General features: G+C 33.2%; 2 protein-coding genes across 3 annotated transcripts; one reads left to right on the top strand and one right to left on the bottom strand.

Moving 5' to 3' along the window:
* Positions 1-5,902: 5,902 nt before the first annotated feature.
* Positions 5,903-10,694, top strand: LOC111480752 (probable pectin methyltransferase QUA2). 2 transcript variants are annotated; one of them, XM_023125916.1, is made up of 9 exons: positions 5,903-6,129; positions 6,787-7,507; positions 7,582-7,714; positions 7,872-8,112; positions 8,684-8,909; positions 9,034-9,209; positions 9,310-9,613; positions 9,788-9,926; positions 10,101-10,694. In XM_023125916.1, exons 2-9 carry the CDS (start codon positions 6,822-6,824, stop codon positions 10,257-10,259), a joined length of 2,064 nt encoding a protein of 687 aa, XP_022981684.1. In that variant the 5' UTR covers positions 5,903-6,129; positions 6,787-6,821; the 3' UTR covers positions 10,260-10,694. The 2 variants fall into 2 exon arrangements, with proteins under 2 accessions (XP_022981684.1, XP_022981683.1); XM_023125915.1 differs by having other exon boundaries at positions 5,904-6,129; positions 6,796-7,507.
* Positions 10,695-11,413: 719 nt separating this feature from the next.
* Positions 11,414-14,813, bottom strand: LOC111480488. The gene is made up of 5 exons (XM_023125557.1): positions 14,621-14,813; positions 13,878-14,345; positions 12,483-13,773; positions 12,245-12,391; positions 11,414-12,160 (listed from the first exon to the last, which is right to left on the bottom strand). The coding sequence occupies exons 2-5, from the start codon at positions 13,929-13,931 to the stop codon at positions 11,640-11,642; spliced, it is 2,013 nt and encodes a 670-aa protein (XP_022981325.1). The 5' UTR covers positions 13,932-14,345; positions 14,621-14,813; the 3' UTR covers positions 11,414-11,639.
* Between the last annotated feature and the right edge of the window lie 3,200 nt (positions 14,814-18,013).

The following is an 18,013-nucleotide window of genomic DNA, read 5'->3' as shown; positions in this document are numbered from 1 at the left end:
TAAATTTCAATATTACAACGGATACGCATATATCTAAGTGAGCAGGGCTCGACGGGACAAGATGGAGATTTGGGCAAGGACGGGAAAATAGAATATAATCTCTGTCCCTAACCTCGTTTAACTAACGGGGAAAAAATCTCATCCTACTCATTTCCACATTCTCGGGGATTCTCTACTTCGTTCTAGGGTAGGTCCTCAAAGTTTAATCAAACCTCCCACATTCCCCATGTATCAGCACCGAGACTACTACTCAGGGCAGATTCTCACGATTTAATAAAATCTCCTGCATTCCCCATGTATTAGCATTGAGACTACAACTCAGGGCAGGTCCTCACGATTTAATCAAACTTCCCACATTCCCCATGTATCAGCACTGAGACTATTACTCAGGGCAGGTCCTCACGATTTAATCAAACCTCCCACATTCTCCATCTATCAGCACTGAGACTACTACTCAGGGCAGGTCCTCACGGTTTAATAAAACCTCCCACATTCTCCAACTATAAGCACCGAGACTACTACTCAGGGCAGGTCCTCACGGTTCAATCAAACCTCCCACATTCCCCATGTATTATCATCGAGACTACTACTCAGGGCAGGTCCTCACAGTTTAATCAAACCTCCTACACTCCCCATGTATCAACACCGAGACTACTACTCAGGGCAGGTCCTCACGATTTAATCAAACCTCCCACATTCTCCATCTATCAGCACTGAGACTACTACTCAGGGCAGGTCCTCACGGTTTAATAAAACCTCCCACATTCTCCAACTATAAGCACCGAGACTACTACTCAGGGCAGGTCCTCACAGTTCAATAAAACCTCCCACATTCCCCATGTATTATCATCGAGACTACTACTCAGGGCAGGTCCTCACAGTTTAATCAAACCTCCTACACTCCCCATGTATCAACACCGAGACTACTACTCAGGGCAGGTCCTCACGGTTTAATCAAACCTCCCACATTCTTATATATCAACACCGAGACTACTAAAGAAAAATTAACGAAATTCTAGGGACTATTTTGAAATTTTTAGAAGGTTGAGAGGGAAATAATTAAGTTGAAGCTTCTAGAAAGATAAGATGAAGGAGTGGCCTTAAACCTTATCTCACCTAGCAAATTGGAGTACTCCCTTTCCCATCCCATCCCCATCAATTCCCATTTTTATATAATAATTAATTCTCATATATATTTTTATATATTATTTATTTTTATTTTCCTTTTTTGGTGTGCATTTCAATAAATCCTCACCCTATTTTTTTAAAAATTGGTTCCCCTTTCCATTCAAATAAACCCACTTTATTCCCCTCATTATTGTTACTACCTTTTTTTACCGTCCAAAAATTTCCTTTTTCTTACCCATCATAATTTACTTTCAAGAAAGTAAAAAAAAAACATTAATATCAACCGAGACCTAAAAAGTTCGAGTCGATTTGTAGGTCAACTCGACTAACTCGAAAATAGGGTTACAATCTAACCTAAGAACATTTTACATATATAACCGATGTTAGTAATGTATTATGACCCGTGAATGTTTGATTAACGTGACGTGTATGTAGATAAGTTGCATTTTCTAAATTTTACTGGATGGTAAATTTTATTAAAGTTGCTTTTATAATTAATTTTAATTTTTTTTTATTAATGAAAAAAAATAATTTATTAAATCATGATAAAAAGACAACTTGCACTAAGAAGATAAGGCCATGGCAAATACATTTTATTTTTCTTTTTCTACACAATTAAACGAAAAACATTAAATAAAATTCAGTATATGTCCCATTCTTAGCTACAATTGTCAATGTGATTCCTTATCAAAAAATTATTTTTATAATTAAAAAAAAATGCTAATTTTATATATTATTTTAAAAAAAATAATATAATAGTTTTTTTCTTAAAAAATATTTCCAATCAAAATTATATATAAAAAACAGGTGAGAAATTAAATAAATTAATAAATAAAGTCCATTTATTTATTTTGACTTATACGATGTCGTTTTACTTACAGTGCTTCAAAGTCAACAAAAAATCAACATCACACATGCTTTCCTTAATTAAACAATCCAGCAAACTATATTCAAAATTTTCTCTTTTAATTTCATATTGTAAATAAGGGAGTGAATATTTAAAATTATAATAAAGTACTAATTACTAATTATAACCATTAAATTTTGCTAAAAATATTATCGAAATTTATTTTAATTTTGTCCCTAAAATTTTAAAATATTTAGAAAATTTAAAAATTAAAATAGAGATCATCATTTAATTTATAATAAATAATTTTATGAGAATAGGCGGCGACATCTATAACTCTATTCCTCACATAGCTATAGTTAATATACAGTGAATCAAGTCAAAAACATTGATAACCTTAATAATCATTAGAATAATTTTGGGCCCACAAAATTCGAGAAAATATAGAATAATAATAATATAAATTTAAAACATATTTGTGGAAAAAAACAATAGTCAAGGTTTCATGCGATTTAGAATAAATTAATATTTTTTTTATAAAAGAATTAGTTAAGTGGGAAGTAATCACGAGTTTAAATAGTTAATTAATCACTAAGCATATTAAAGTGCTTTTAGACAATGATGTCGTGTGTTTAAAACTGTCTAAAACAAAATGATCAAAGTGAATGATTTATGTCATACATATATTATTATTATTATTATTATTTATGGGTTTTTTTTCTTTTCGTTTTTAATTTATTTTTTATTGTGTATTATTTTTATTTCAATTTTAATGCAAAATTAGATATTTGCTCAATTTCCTCCGGTTCCCATTTGCACATGACCTTCTTTATTATTAAAAATGTAAAATAATAATAATAATTAATTAATTAATTAAATTAAATAATTAATTAAATTTTCAAAATCTAATATTATATGTGGAAATTCAATCTATGATTCAGGTAAAAATAAATGAAATTTTTTCATAGGAATCTCTACCCTGGTCCATGCAAAAATAAATAAAAAAATTTAAATGTCCCGTAACACGACTCAGTAACATTATCCGGTGAATTAGTCGATTTAGAATCAAATAATGTTGTATTGTATTAATGAGTGATGGTTTGCCGGTGAATTAGTCGATTTAGAATCAAATAATGTTGTATTGTATTAATGAGTGATGGTTTGCTGATACAGGAGGGAAGTTCTGTAAAAGCAATGGGAAAAGGGAAGTTCTGTAAAAGCAATGGGAAAGCGAGGCTTATTTAGGTCGTGTTATAAACAGCCTTGACTAAACCTATTGATGGTCGAGGTGAAAATTCAGCTTCTAACTCTCGGTTAATTGAATCCCCCGCTCCTGGTATTATTTCGAGACGTTCCGTATATGAGCCTTTTGGACCCTAAAGGCCTCATACCAATGAAGTTAGTATTCCTCACTTATAAACCCATGATCATTTCCTAAATTAGCCGATGTGGGACTTTCATCATCCAACACCGTGGACATCTCTAATTCTCGTATAGACAAATTGATTTACTTAAATAGTTGACACAGATCAATCATTATATTATTTTATCTGTTCAACAATACATAAACCTACAAACTCGAACCTTAAACATTTTTTATCGTTGAATTAGGGAGAGTTGACTTAGAAAGTCAACCTAATTGAATACAATTTTTAAAAAATTCAATAAATGCAAGCGTCATAAAAAAAACACTTTTTGAAAGCATAGAACATAAAAAAGTAAAAGTAAAAGTAAAGTTGTTCGAAAAACACTTCCCCATATGGTAAATAGTAAAAATTACAGAATCCGATCCCCGCGTTTCGTCCACCAACACACTGCCAGCTCACTCTCATTCCATAATTCCCAATAACAAAACCCCTTCCACGGCAGTGCTCTTCCAGGACCACCTCAGCAGACGTGCCACGTCATCCCACCGACATATCCCATACGCGTCCACTGGTCCCTACGCCCTTTCTACGTCAGCCTCTTTAAAAATTATGTCCTTATACATTTTATTGAATTATAATATTTTGTTAATAATTTATTTAGCTAAAATAAAAAATAAATAAATCCTCATAAGATAATACATTTGGTTTAAAAGTCTGAAATTCCAAACTAATCACCAAAATCAATGAACTAATTACCTATTTTACATTATATTAATTAATTAATTAATTAAAATTCAATCTCAGTTGACTTTTTATGAATAAAATTCAACGTATTGAAAATTTGAAAAAGCATTAAATAACTTCCCATAACAACCTGCCATTTTTTCACACCCTTTCATTTTAAAAAATTTATATTAATTAAATCTCTAATAAATATTTTAAACTTTTAATTCATTGCTTAATTAGTATAACATTTATATACAAATAAATAAATAAACAATCAATTTTATTTAATCTATAATTTATTTTATATATATATATATATATATATATTAATTTTATGTATGGTAAATCATGAATTTTAATAAATTTGAAAGTTAAACCAATAAATTTATAATTTAAATTTAAATAAATAATTGAAATGAAATTAATTGGAAATTTAGAGAGATAATTATTGCGTATAATTAGGGTGCAATTTAAGTGGAAGTGGTAGCAGAGCTAGGTTTGCCATTAATAGCCGCGCGCCTCTGTCACAAAAATCCACGCTAGATCCTTTTTCCCTGTTTTAAAATCTACCGCCAATTTTAATTTTTATTTTCCTAATTTATACATTTATATACAAATAAATAAAAAACAAATTCATAATATTCCCATTCATGTAAAATTAATTATAAATAATTATTTCATAATACTATAGGGAGTGCTACGAGCCCGAAATATACTTCAACGAGCATGTAAGTCATGTCAACATTTCATTCAATCTTTAGCCGTTCAACAAATATTCGTTCCATCTTCTTTCAGATCGAGAACATTCAGTACTTGAAATTATTTGACCATTTTATTTTATTATAATTTTTTAATAGGAAGAGGGATAATCCGCTACAACTATAAGTACTTTAGCGATGGACGGTTATATTGAAATTACTTTTTGACGAGGTTTATTTGATTTCTCGAAATTATTTAATTTAATATCATAAAAAAAAATTAATTTAATAGAACGTAAGGGAAACAAAAAAACGATGGAAGTGGAGCTATCTCATGTTTATCCTTAAATAATTTAATTAATTTATTTATTTATATAAAATAAATATATGGTGGGCGTATGAGATAATGGATTTTTGGTACGTGTCTTGTCAATTAAATCCAAAATAAGAGCAATAACAGTAAATAACTGTTCTTAATTGGTAACTTTTTTTAACAGTTTTACCGCAAAAAAAAATATATATATATATATATATCGAACCAATAACATTAAAATATTTATTTGTTTATTTGTTTCTTTTTTAATTTTTTAAACTAAATTCTGATTTTCTCAAAATTACATGGATTTAAAAATATGTCTAAAATTAGATAAAACATTTTTTTAAAAACTAGCTAGCTTAGCTAAAAACGCATACGTAATTAAAAGGATACAAAAAGGGAAAAATAATAAATGTAGCGTATTAATTTGATTAATTATTGAAGCTCACTCTTAAGTATACTTAATTAAAAACATAATTATTTAAAATTTATTTATTTATTTATTATTATTATTATTATTTTCTTTTTTTGATTTGACTGCAAAGCACTTAAATTCAATATGGACGCGGAGTTACAGCTCGAAAGTGATATTTTAATTTTAGTTTAATTAATTTATAAAATCTTAATTAAAGAAACTAATTAAATTATTTGATTTCTGAAAATTTTAATAATATTTTAATTACTGTATATTTCCGATTTATTTAATTTATTTATTTAATTTTAATTTTTTCACGAGAGGTTTCGCTGCTTGTCGTGATTGGATCTGTACAAAATCTCCATTTCCCCTTCTCCCAACTCACCACAGTCTGCTCCTCTCTCTCTCTCTCTCTCTCTCTCTCTCTCTCTCTCTCTCTCTCTCTTCCCTTCTGGTTTTAAGCGAAGCGCTTCCGTTTCCATCAATGGAGGGTTAGAGAGAGAGTGGAAAATCAATTCTGTAAGGTAAAAGAAGACGACAATGGCGGCCTAGGGTGTCGGTTCTTCCTTCTTTGTTTAATACAGCCTTTGCCAACTTCTTTTTGTTCCTTCATTCTGTTCTCTTTCTTGGAGGTACTGTTTTGTGGCTTCTTCTAGTTCTTTCTGATACTGCTTTGAGTTTGGTTTAATCTTTATACGCTTTGATGAAGTTGCTTGGATTGGTTCTTGTGTTTGATGGATAATGAAAATAATGTGTTTTGGATAATCATGTCACGGAGTCACGGGTCACTAGTGAATCTCTTTTCAGGGGTTTTGGAGCTGTTTTGTTTGAATTGATTTGGATGTTTTTGTTTTCGGAAACTACTGATGTGTTCTTTGTTGTTTTTTCTTTCGAATTTGATTTTTCAGTTTTGTTTCTTAATTGAGGTTTGTTCTCTTCAATTGGAAGATGTTTTGATTTTCCTCCATTTCTCGTTTGCTCGATCTTGAATCGTTCGGCTGTGTTACTACTGGTGTTCTTCATCTGATGTTTTGAATTCGAGATTCGGATCTTAAAAACATTAGGTCGTTTTCTTAATCTGTTTATTAGTGTTTTTTCATGCTGGCGAGTTTGTGTTGCTTTCAGTGAAGATGAAATCTGGATCTTCGCATCTTATTTTGCCAGTATTAATTCATCGATTTCTTCGCTATAATGAATTTAACTCAATCGCTGTGGAGAAATAATTTACACTGCGAATTTTTGGATCGAATTTAACTCAATCGCGTTTCTGTGTTCTTTGAATTGTGAAGATTTTTCAGTTGATTTTGAAGTTACCACGGCAACAATGTCCAGGCCTTTACATCGAGGTGCGTCCGGTGTTAAGGTACATGGTCATGGCGATGATAAATGGGATTCCCAAATGAAAGATAAAACTGAAAGGGAAGAGATGGAGAAGAGAGTTTCTTTAGATCATGGAGGAACTCTGGCTTCCAGGCTTCCCATTCGTGTACTTTTTCCAGACAATTCCCCATCCAAATATGGAGGCCCTGAGAATGACTTTGCTTCTGATTCTTTGAACGCACGAAGTCGACAGCAATTTATAATGCTAATGTTGAAATTAAGTTTAGTGGTGATTATAATTCTGGCCCTTACTGGTTCCTTTTGGTGGACACTTTCCATTTCGAGTTCATCCCAAGTTCAAATATTCCATGGTTATCGACGACTCCAAGAGCAGCTCGTTTCAGACCTTTGGGATATAGGCGAGATTTCCCTTGGTGCTTCGAGGTTGAAAGAGATCGAATTCTGTTCTCCAGAACTGGAGAATCATGTTCCTTGCTTCAATTCGAGCGATATTCAAGATGGTGCCTGTGATCGACATTGTGAGCCTAGCTCGTGGGAGAATTGTTTGGTCCAACCTCCCTTGAATTACAAGATTCCTCTTAGATGGCCGACCGGAAGGGATGTTATCTGGGTAACAAATGTGAAAATTACAGCACAGGAGGTGCTTTCCTCTGGAAGCCTATCCAAAAGGTTTGTCAATCAATCCATGATAAAGAAAATCTCATATTATATTTCTTTGATTAATTGTTCTTCTGAACTTACAGAATGATGATGCTTGAAGAAGAACAAATATCCTTTCGTTCTGCCTCTCCAATGTTCGATGGTGTCGAAGATTACTCTCACCAAATTGCAGAAATGATTGGGCTGAGAAATGAATCTAATTTCAGAGAAGTTGGGGTATGTATCTTGACAACTGCCTTCTTTTGTATCTCTTCATCACATATACTGCTGATGTGTGCAAACGATCCCACTTCACGTGTAAATTTATGTCGTTGACAAACAGATTTATTTTAAAACTTTATAATATCAGTTTAATTGATTAATGATTTTGCAGGTAAGAACCATTCTGGATATAGGGTGTGGTTATGGGAGCTTTGGAGCACATCTTTTCTCCAAACATCTCATAACCATGTGCATAGCAAATTATGAGGCTTCAGGCAGTCAGGTTCAACTAACTCTTGAACGGGGTCTTCCTGCAATGCTTGGTTCGTTTACTTCGAAACAGTTGCCATATCCATCTCTGTCCTATGATATGGTTCATTGTGCACGATGTGATGTTGACTGGGATAGTAAAGGTAAACTTAAAGCTTTGCTGTATGATATTGATGGATGTTATTGTTTATTAACTTATGTATCACCTCCATATTTGTAATGTAAAATAAAGGAAAATGACTTTGAAAAACTTACTATCTCGTTGACTGGCACGAGTAAAACTGAGTTTTTTGTATAAATTTAGTAGGAACGTGAACAGGGTCGTCTTGCAACAGTTGAATCAATATTTGCAATCTCGTATAGCATGAACTAACGTCTGAGGAGATTCCGTTGAGTTCGGGTTTACTGTATATCTTTTGGTTAATGGCCAATACTTGAAGTTAGAGTTTTGTAGCTTCGGAGTATGATTCTCGTGCGTTATTTATAATTCTCCATGGTTATTTGATCTGCTTCATAGAAAGATAGTCATGGCCTTGTATGCTATAACACAAAACACAAGAAGTTAGTCTATCCAATAAGAACAAACCCGGTTTTTGAGAACGTCACAAGTGTTTATATGTCTTGTGCCAGCCTGAGGTCGATTCTGTCCATCATTCTGTCAGAGATTATATTAAAACATGGAAATTTTCAATTCTTTTTCCTTTTCCATGGCAGATGGCAAATACTTGATTGAGGTTGATAGAGTTTTGAAGCCAGGGGGGTATTTTGTCTGGACATCGCAGATTACAGATACTCAGACTTTTCGTCACAAAAAAGAGAATCAGAAAAGGTGGAATTTCATTCAGGATTTTGTAGGATATCTGTGCTGGAAGATGTTGCCTCAACAAGATGAAACTGTTGTCTGGAAGAAAACTAGTAAAAGTAATTGTTATAGCTCACGGTACGACTTCGAATTTATTAACGTCATGTATTGAATGTTCTTAAAATCTTTTCATCTGTCTTGTTTGAGTATCTGTCAGATTGCAATCCTAATTTTGTCTATTCCTGCTGTTTTTTATATCTAGGAAGCCAGATTCGTCTCCTCCAATATGTGGTAAAGGTCATGATATCGAATCTCCATATTACCGGCCACTCCAAGCCTGCATCGGTGGAAGAAAAAGTCGTCGTTGGGTTCCTATTAATGAACGAAGAACTTGGCCATCGAGGGCTATCTTAAACAAGAGTGAATTGGCTGTACATGGTAATTTATGATGTTGTTTACGTTTCTTCGAATAGAATAGTTTTGTTGGACTTGATATTCGATCACATCCCGCTTACGTTTCAAGTTGACATGTTTTCAGGATTGGGTTTGGATGATTTCACAGAGGATGGTATAAGCTGGAAAATGGCAGTGAAGAACTACTGGTCTCTTTTGTCGCCACTAATCTTCTCGGATCATCCAAAACGACCCGGTGATGAGGATCCTTTACCCCCATACAACATGCTCCGCAACGTGCTAGACATGAACGCTCATTTTGGAGGCTTCAATTCTGCATTATTGGAAGCTGGAAAGTCTGTATGGGTCATGAACGTGGTGCCAACAGATGGTCCTAACCATCTTCCCTTGATAATGGATAGAGGCTTCGTTGGGGTATTGCACGATTGGTAATAGTATTCTTCTAAACTTCAATATTTGCACCTAAATCTTGTAATTCTTGCTGGAAAAGAACGGGAAAAATCATGTTTTTATGAATCCTAGTGCAGCTCATCTGACAGTTTCTGTAGTTAAAAATTGAAGTTTCTTGTATCCTTACGTTATAGTTGGCTTCATCTATTCAGGTGCGAGGCCTTTCCAACGTATCCTAGATCATATGATTTGGTGCATGCAGCAGGACTTCTGTCCCTTGAAGTAACTAAGAAGCCAAGGTGCTCGATGCTCGATTTATTCAGCGAGATTGATCGGTTACTTCGTCCAGAGGTACTATCTTAAACCAATACTCAAGTGAACTATGTCCTGTTGAGAATAAGCAATTAGATAGTCATTCTAAACTGGCTCGGCTCCTAATGATCCGAAAGCACTTGGTTAGAAACTTACACATTGTCCTGCAAGATGTGTTATTGATTGTTCATTGATGTTGGTGGCTTTTTCCAGGGTTGGGTGATAATCCGTGACATGGCCACACTTATCGAATCGGCTCGAACTATAACTACACAGCTTAAGTGGGACGCACGAGTTATAAAAATCGAAGACAATAACGACGAGAGAGTCTTGATCTGCCAAAAACCATTCTTGAAGAGACAAGCAATCTGATTTATACGTTCTGAAGGTGAAAAGTATTTATATTCATTCATTCTCTGGGAGGGATGGAATAATCATATCTTTGGGGAGAGGCAAAATCTAAATTTCTGAAACAAAAAAAAGAACAAAAAAGAGAGAGAGAGAGAGAGAGAGAGAGAGAGAGGGAGGGAGAGAGAGAGAAACAAGAAAAGAAGGAGAAGGAGGAGGGAGGACATAAATATGATACGAGCACACCACAATAGCAGCTTTATATTATTATATATAGAAGAAGCCGTAAGGCCAAAAATAGGAAATCATGTAATTATGGAAATGAGCACAGAAGAGGGAATTGTAGGATTTGATTAGAGAATTTTCATGGCTCTTAAGCAGTTCCTGAAATGTTGTTGTTATTATATATATATACATCAAATCAATGTGATCAACAATAAGCTCCTCATGTTTGCTGTACCCATTCATCATTTAAAATCATCTCTGCTTTCTGGAATTTCATTTCTTCTTCCCTGCTCTGCTTCCTAATGTGGAAATATTTAATACCTTACTCTTTTTTTCTTTTTTTTTCTTTCTTTTTTTAATTATTATTATTATTATTTTAGCACTAATGCTTGCTTCAGAAGTTGATAGATTATTCAGCTTCTTCGTAATGCTTTTGAAGAAGTTGATAGCTTATTTAGGTTTTATTTCAATAGGTTTATGACAAAGTCAAATTTTAAAGCTTAATCAATATTTTAAATATACATTTTCATTGTCTAAAAGTTCATGAATTTTAAAATAATTTGAAACTCCTAACTGCTAAATTCTAAAAAGTTTACTTCTCGTCGCCAAACTCACCAAGAGTATAGGAAGAAACGCCCTTAAAACTCACCAAGAGTATAGGAAGAAACGCCCTTAAAACTCACCAAGAGTATAGGAAGAAACGCCCTTAAAACTCACCAAGAGTATAGGAAGAAACGCGACAAAGCCCGAAAGTCATGCCTACACTATGACCAAGCTCGTCCAATCCAAATCCAACTGCATCTCTCACTTCGAGCGCATTGTCGAAACAGGTCCCTGCCCGATAGGGTGTAAAGTTGCTCGATCGATGGATTGCTATCCACTTATTTTCAAAATGCCCTATCGTCACAGTGATTTGGAATTACAAAGTTTATGAAGGGGTTGATGGAGGAAGATTTATATCACAATGTAATATGATTATTCCATCAAGAAAAACAATCTTCAAATCACTAAAAAGGAAAAAAGGGACTCACAAACCACAAGACAAACGTAGTTCTATGAAGGAGAAAAACAGGACACAAAATATGAAATGGCTGAAAAGGTGAGAATAGAAGAACACAAAACAAAACAGAACAGAAAAGGTGAATGTTGTTGTGGTATCTCAGCGGAAGGGGCAAAGTGTTAACGAGATGAAGCCAACCCCAGAGAAGAAGGGCGTGGGGTTGGCGCTTTTGATCTGTGCCTGCCTTTGTGTGCAGCAGCAACACTTGCAGTGCTGCTCCTCCGCCCACTAATGGAAGACGATGCAATCATCTGGCTTGTTTTCCTTGATGATCTTCTGCGAGAATTCCAACTACTGTTCCCTCCTAGTGCTGCTTTAGCAATGCTATCGGTCACTGCTTCTCGAGCTCTCTGTGCTTTGATGGCCTGCTTGTTTAGATAAACAAGGTTTGGAAGAAGGCCAATAACAGCCTTGCGAAGCTGCTCATCACTCACGTTGCTTTGAATTGGATTTCCCAACAGATTAAGAGCTTGAAGAGAGTTATAGTTGGCTACAAGTTGGCCCAGAGCTTTGGTTGTTGAAATCTTGTTGAAGCTCAGGTCGAGTACAGTGAGCTTCAAGAGTCGATGTAGTCCCTCGACATCACTAATCTTGTTGCCAGCGAGATGAAGTTCCTTGATAATCGCACAATTTGACAGCCCTGATGATGCAGTTGAACAAATTGCACACTCAGAATAATAATCAGAAATGGACACAATTCTACGCTAAGTTTTCCAAACAGTACCATGTCCTATGCGAGAAATGCGATTGTAACTCAGGTCGAGGATTCGAAGACGTGTTAATTCTTTGAGTCCTTCAATGGCGCTGATCTTGTTCCTGGACAAGTTAAGAGTGTGCAGTCCCTTGGGCAGTGATCCAGAGTTGATGTGAACTGGAAACCAAGCAGCCATGTTAGTAGTGGCAAGAACAATAAGGAAAAGACAAGTAACCAGAATATAACTTGAACAAAAACGAATTCTTACCTATGAGGTTGCCGGACAAATTGACGGATCTAAGACCGGATAGGTGTGAGATTGTGGGTATGGCTTTTAAGCCAATACCAGAGATGTGAGCCACGGTCGAGGAAGAATTCAGAGATTGGATGACGCTATTAGCGTGCAAAATCTCTTCTGTAAGATTGAGTTCTCCACGTCGAGCTGTGTGACTTGCAGTTCTCTCGGGATATGGCAGAGAGAAAGTATCTTCATCGTTGTCATCTCTAATGTTGTCGATCGAAAGACATGGCTCAATTTGAAGATCCTTCACCCACTCATCCACTCTTCTTAGGGAAGATGATTCTGCTGAAAATGCAACCCACTGGTTTTGTGGCCACAAACCAGAGACTCCATTACACAAGCTCTCCTGATTCTGATCCTCAACTTTACTGTTATTCGGGTCATTGGTCCAGGTTTCCTCTGCATATGATCCTGGCGATTCCATCATACTTTTCCCCACAGCTCTGTTCGGCTCAAGATTATCCGAACAATACCCGCCTTGCTGGTTGAAAGCAGAGCTAGTAGGAGCAGCAGCCTTGGCAGTCCACGGCTTTTGCAGGTTTCTATGGCTCCACAGGAACAACTTCCACCACAACCTTCGACTTCTGGAAGGCAGAATCTGGCTTGAAGAACGCTTCTTCAACATCACTTTATCAGCACTGCGATGGGTCATAATAGATTCCGGACTGCCCGGCTCGACATAGTTCCACATTTTGTCAGCCAATTCTTGCAGTTTCTCAAAAGACTGAGACTTTGAAGGGGGCATCTGATGAGATAGATCTCTAAGCACATCCCTGGTTTCCAGATTAGAGCAGGAGCGTTTAAGTTTAGGCGATGCCCAACATACTGCCTTACCAATTCCAGGATCACTAACATGTCCAGTTTGGATCGCATCAGCCCCTTCTCCACCTTCAACGACGGTATTATCAAATTGTTTTTCCAACGAAGTAGAAAATCGAAACTCGAATTCTTCTCCACTGGTGTCTTGAGCAGCGAGATCAAAGTCAGAAAGGTTCCTCTTGATGGAGTTGTCGTCACGCTCATCTTCCCCTTCATATGCAGCTTCTACTGCTCCTCCTCCTCCTCCTACAGGATTCTCATTGTTCGTTACCTTAACATCCAGCTTAGAATTATTCTCAGATGGGTACAGAATTGCAACGTCCATGGTCGATGACTTCGCTTCTCCATCTTGAAAAGATTCCTCAGTGTGATGGATACTGACTTGCAAGGTCTTCGTCAAACTATTCAATTCAGCAGGCATTTGCGATTCTAAACCATCCTGCAACCATAGAGTAAAGTGTGTATATATATATATATATTGAGCAAACCCCCAGAATTTTTTTTGACAAGCAACTAAGATATGAATAGCGAAAGAAGACATACCTTGGTTTTCTTCTTCTTCCCTGATCGAACGGAGAAGCAATTGAATTTTGCCATATGTTCAATTTTAGAAAGATAAATAATAAAAATATCTCTACAGATCGGAATGATAGTTCTACGTTTCGGTTCTTGTTAGTATCCTTTTCCCACGAACTATTCCTTCCGCCTGGCCCTATCAACACTTTTCTTTAATTAATGGCTCCAATGCTCACATCGCTAACGATGTTGATAGATCAATACAGTTTTGTTTTCAAAACAAGAATGATCGGATTGACATTAGCCGTAATCGATTGGAAGACGTCGAACCAGCAGAAAACAGCAATCGAACGACGCCCATGGACCAGAAAATCCACGAAAAGGACCAATACTACAGAGCGATTGAGACGAAATCACTTCGGTGTCGGCCAGAGTTGTAAACGAGGCAGCTTCTCCTTAGAAGCTTCACAAAATTTTTCTCGAAGATAAAAAAACCTAATCACACAAACAAAACAAAACAAACCCGAATAAGAAAACCTCCCAAACCCTAAACCATAAAAGAAAGCAAATCCCATTCCCAAATCCACACGAATCAAACAATAACGTTCTGTAATTCAACACCAATAACAAAAAAAAAACATAGCTAAATCGGGTAAACAGAAACAGTAATCGAAGGAACGGCCTAGGTTTATTTCGGAAACTGAAACATGAAAAGGAATCTTTCTGAATTGAACGCACGAAAGAGAATCAAATTGATAAAAGGAGAGTACCTTTTGGCAATGGATTGCTCCAGATTTACCTCGATTGAACCCTCAAAATGAATCTGATTAATCGCTTTCGTTGTAGCAGTAGGAGAACACAGTGCTCTCCACTCACAAATCAAAAATGAAGAGAGAGAGAGAAACAGAGGAGAGGGAAACAAAGTGTGAAATGAAGGAAGCGAATGGCGGGTGCTACGAATTTATAGAGGACGGCGTTACAGTCGTGAAGAGCTCTCGAAGTTACAGAGGAGAGAGAAAGAGAGACGCGCAAGGAACACGGCTTCCCCTTCTTTCCTTACAAATTATTTGTTTAATTACATCCAATTTAATTTTACAATATTTCTATTTTTTTTTCTTTTTTTTTTCTTAAATTAAATCCATATTTATTTTTAAAAAATATGACGTCACCAGTATTTTAAGTACAATTTTAAATCTATTGGTCCGTATAATTAAATATTTATTTATAAAATACTTGAAATATATTTTTTTAAATAAAAACTTAAATTAAATTAAATTAAAAGGTAATCCAAAGAGACACTTAATCATCAAAATTTATTTAATTAATCAACCACTTATTCCAAACAAAAATAATTAAAAAATAACCTATCAACAACCTTATTATAAAATAAATATCGATTAAATTGAAATTTTATAATTTTAAAAAAATATTAAATAATCTATATGGTTTGATAATATATAAAATTTATTTATGAGAATTGTATAAGGGATTAAGTTTAATATTCAATTAAATACAAAATTTGTAAATTAATCATACATATTTAACTTTTTTTCTGTTGATTTTTTCTTTGCCAGCCAATATGACGTGGAATATTTGTTTTGTATGGCTATGATGCCACATGGGTCGAATATCAGTCGGGGCCCACATAATCTGTGGGGTCCATCCATTTCGAACTTTCATCCTCTGCCGTCCGATCAGTCTGCTTCCTATATGTCCACGTGTAAGAACCATATTTTGCGCTGACCTTTAATAACCGGAATAGATTAAAAAATAAACCAAAACGACGTCACCGTCCGTCGTACAAATTAAGACGTACGGCGATTTCTGTTGCCTCTTTTTGTTTTTTTCTGCTTTTCAAATTTGTTGCTTTTTATTCCCTTTTTACCCTTTAATTTCGCTTAATTAATTTTTATAGATTTTATTTCACTTAATTATTGTAATATAAATAAAGGAAGTGATTCGAACTAGGGTAATATTTTAACAATTTTAGAAATTAATATTATTTTCCTATTTAAATTTCTCTTTTTTTTTTTTTGTGTGTTTATGGGTTAAATTTATTTTAATAAATTTTGTTAAACAATAATAATAATTTTTAATGTAATGTGAATATATTTTAATAGCTAATTTTAATATAAAAAATTAACAATAAATTCATTATTAAAGATTAAAAAATATAGAGATTGAAATTGAAGGAATGGTATTTTAATTAAAAACTAATAAAATTTAAAGCCTTGGAAATAATAATTTATGGGACAATTAATTCGAATTTAGTGATTAAACGAGCGACACGTGAAAGGCCGAACAGCCATACACGAACACGACTGTGGTGGGACATATCAAGTCGGGTCCACCCTGTCATCGTGCCATCCACGTGGTCCTTGAAAGCAATTCAATTGAAAGAGGTGCGTTTATTAAGAAAAAAAATTAAATTTAAACTTCGTAAATAATTTATAACCTAATATAAATTTTTTATTATTTATATTGGTAGATAATTTTGATTCCCAGTGATATAAAAATATATTATTTAAATTATTGATTTAAGAATTTATATTTAATACTTAAAATAACAAAAAAAGACCAAATTTACTATTTTAGTCAAAATTTATTAGGGGTTTGATTTTGTTTGTACATCTTGTAATAATTAATTGAAGAATATGGCTGATGGACAATTTCACCCTTACCCTTACACCAAATTAGAACGTCTGTCAGGGGTATAATAGTAATTAAGTTATGGTAGATTAGTGGATGTAATTACTTGTTTTTGTCGAAAATGTTAAAGCTAATCTTAATTTTGTGTGGATAATATTAACCTACAAGATTAAAAAATAATAATAATAATAAATTTGAACAAAACATTATTATTTAGAAAGATGGATTAAATTTTTATTTTTAATAAGATTTTAAATATTAATTTGTAAAATATATATTTATTTATTTTTAAATATTAAATTAAATTTTAATCTTAAAACAAAAATGATCATAAAATTAAAATAAATATATGTGTATAATTAGATTTTAAGCAATTTTTTAAATTAATACATAATTGAACCCAAACTAATTTTAAAATAACATATAAACTAATTAAATCTCAAATAAACTGATAAACTAATTCAAACTATACAGGTTGGATTGAGTTGAGTTTGATCGGTCTAATTTTTATTGTTAATGTATTTTTTAAACGCTTTAATAGTAATTTAATTTGAGTCTTTCCCATATTTAAATATTATAATAGGAAGTTTCCCACTACTCAACTCTTTGACTAAATATATTATTATAAAAAAAATTAACTTAATTTTACACCCGATAAATTTACGAATTCAAATAAACGTTAAATAACTTAAAATTTTAATAGAAACTAAATTAAAAGTTTAAATATTATTAACATTAGAATAAAAATTGTATTTTCTTTCAATTCATAAATTTTTATTAAAAAAAATTTAAAATGTGAAAGGGGTATAATGGTAATTAGGGAAATTAGGTGGAATAAAAATGACCCAACAAATTGATTAGCCACATGGACATAAAGTAGCGATTAACGGATAATAATTTATTGTTTTTGTCGAAAAGGTTAGCTTATAATTAATTATATTTATGTGTGGATGTTATAATTTTGCGCGTTAGGCCACAAAACAAAAAAACATAGCTCAGTAATGTCGAATTCAAAGATGTTTTATTTATTTTTTATTATTTTAAAATTAAAATTGTAATTAATAAAAATTAATTAATATAAAAAAACTCCATATATAAACAATTTTTATCCAAGAATTATAATTTTTTAAATAAATGTAAATAGTATTAACATTATTTTTAAAATTTTATGGGTATTTTTTTTAATATAAAAGTAAAAAGTATTTTTATACGAAATACAAATTTAAAGATATTTTTATTAACATAATATATTTTAACGTAAATGCGTGTGTATATATATATATGAGGAAGAAATTGAGATACCCAAAATATTGGAACTAGCCCAAAAATAAAATAAAGGTGAAATGTCATTTGTACCCTTGATGGAGCCCACTTGTATTTCTAATTTATTTACTTGAAATCACGTTTTAAAAAAATATTATTTTTTCATTTAATATTGAATGTGACAGAAAGCATAGAAGCTTAAATAAACATTTTAAAATTAAGAAAATAATGATGAAAAATGAAAAATGTTT

This window comes from Cucurbita maxima, unplaced genomic scaffold (genome assembly GCF_002738345.1).
Source record: "Cucurbita maxima cultivar Rimu unplaced genomic scaffold, Cmax_1.0 Cma_Scf00006, whole genome shotgun sequence".
NCBI lineage: Eukaryota > Viridiplantae > Streptophyta > Magnoliopsida > Cucurbitales > Cucurbitaceae > Cucurbita > Cucurbita maxima.
Note: the sequence above shows the minus strand (reverse complement) of the source record. Positions and strands in the feature narration are given on the sequence as shown.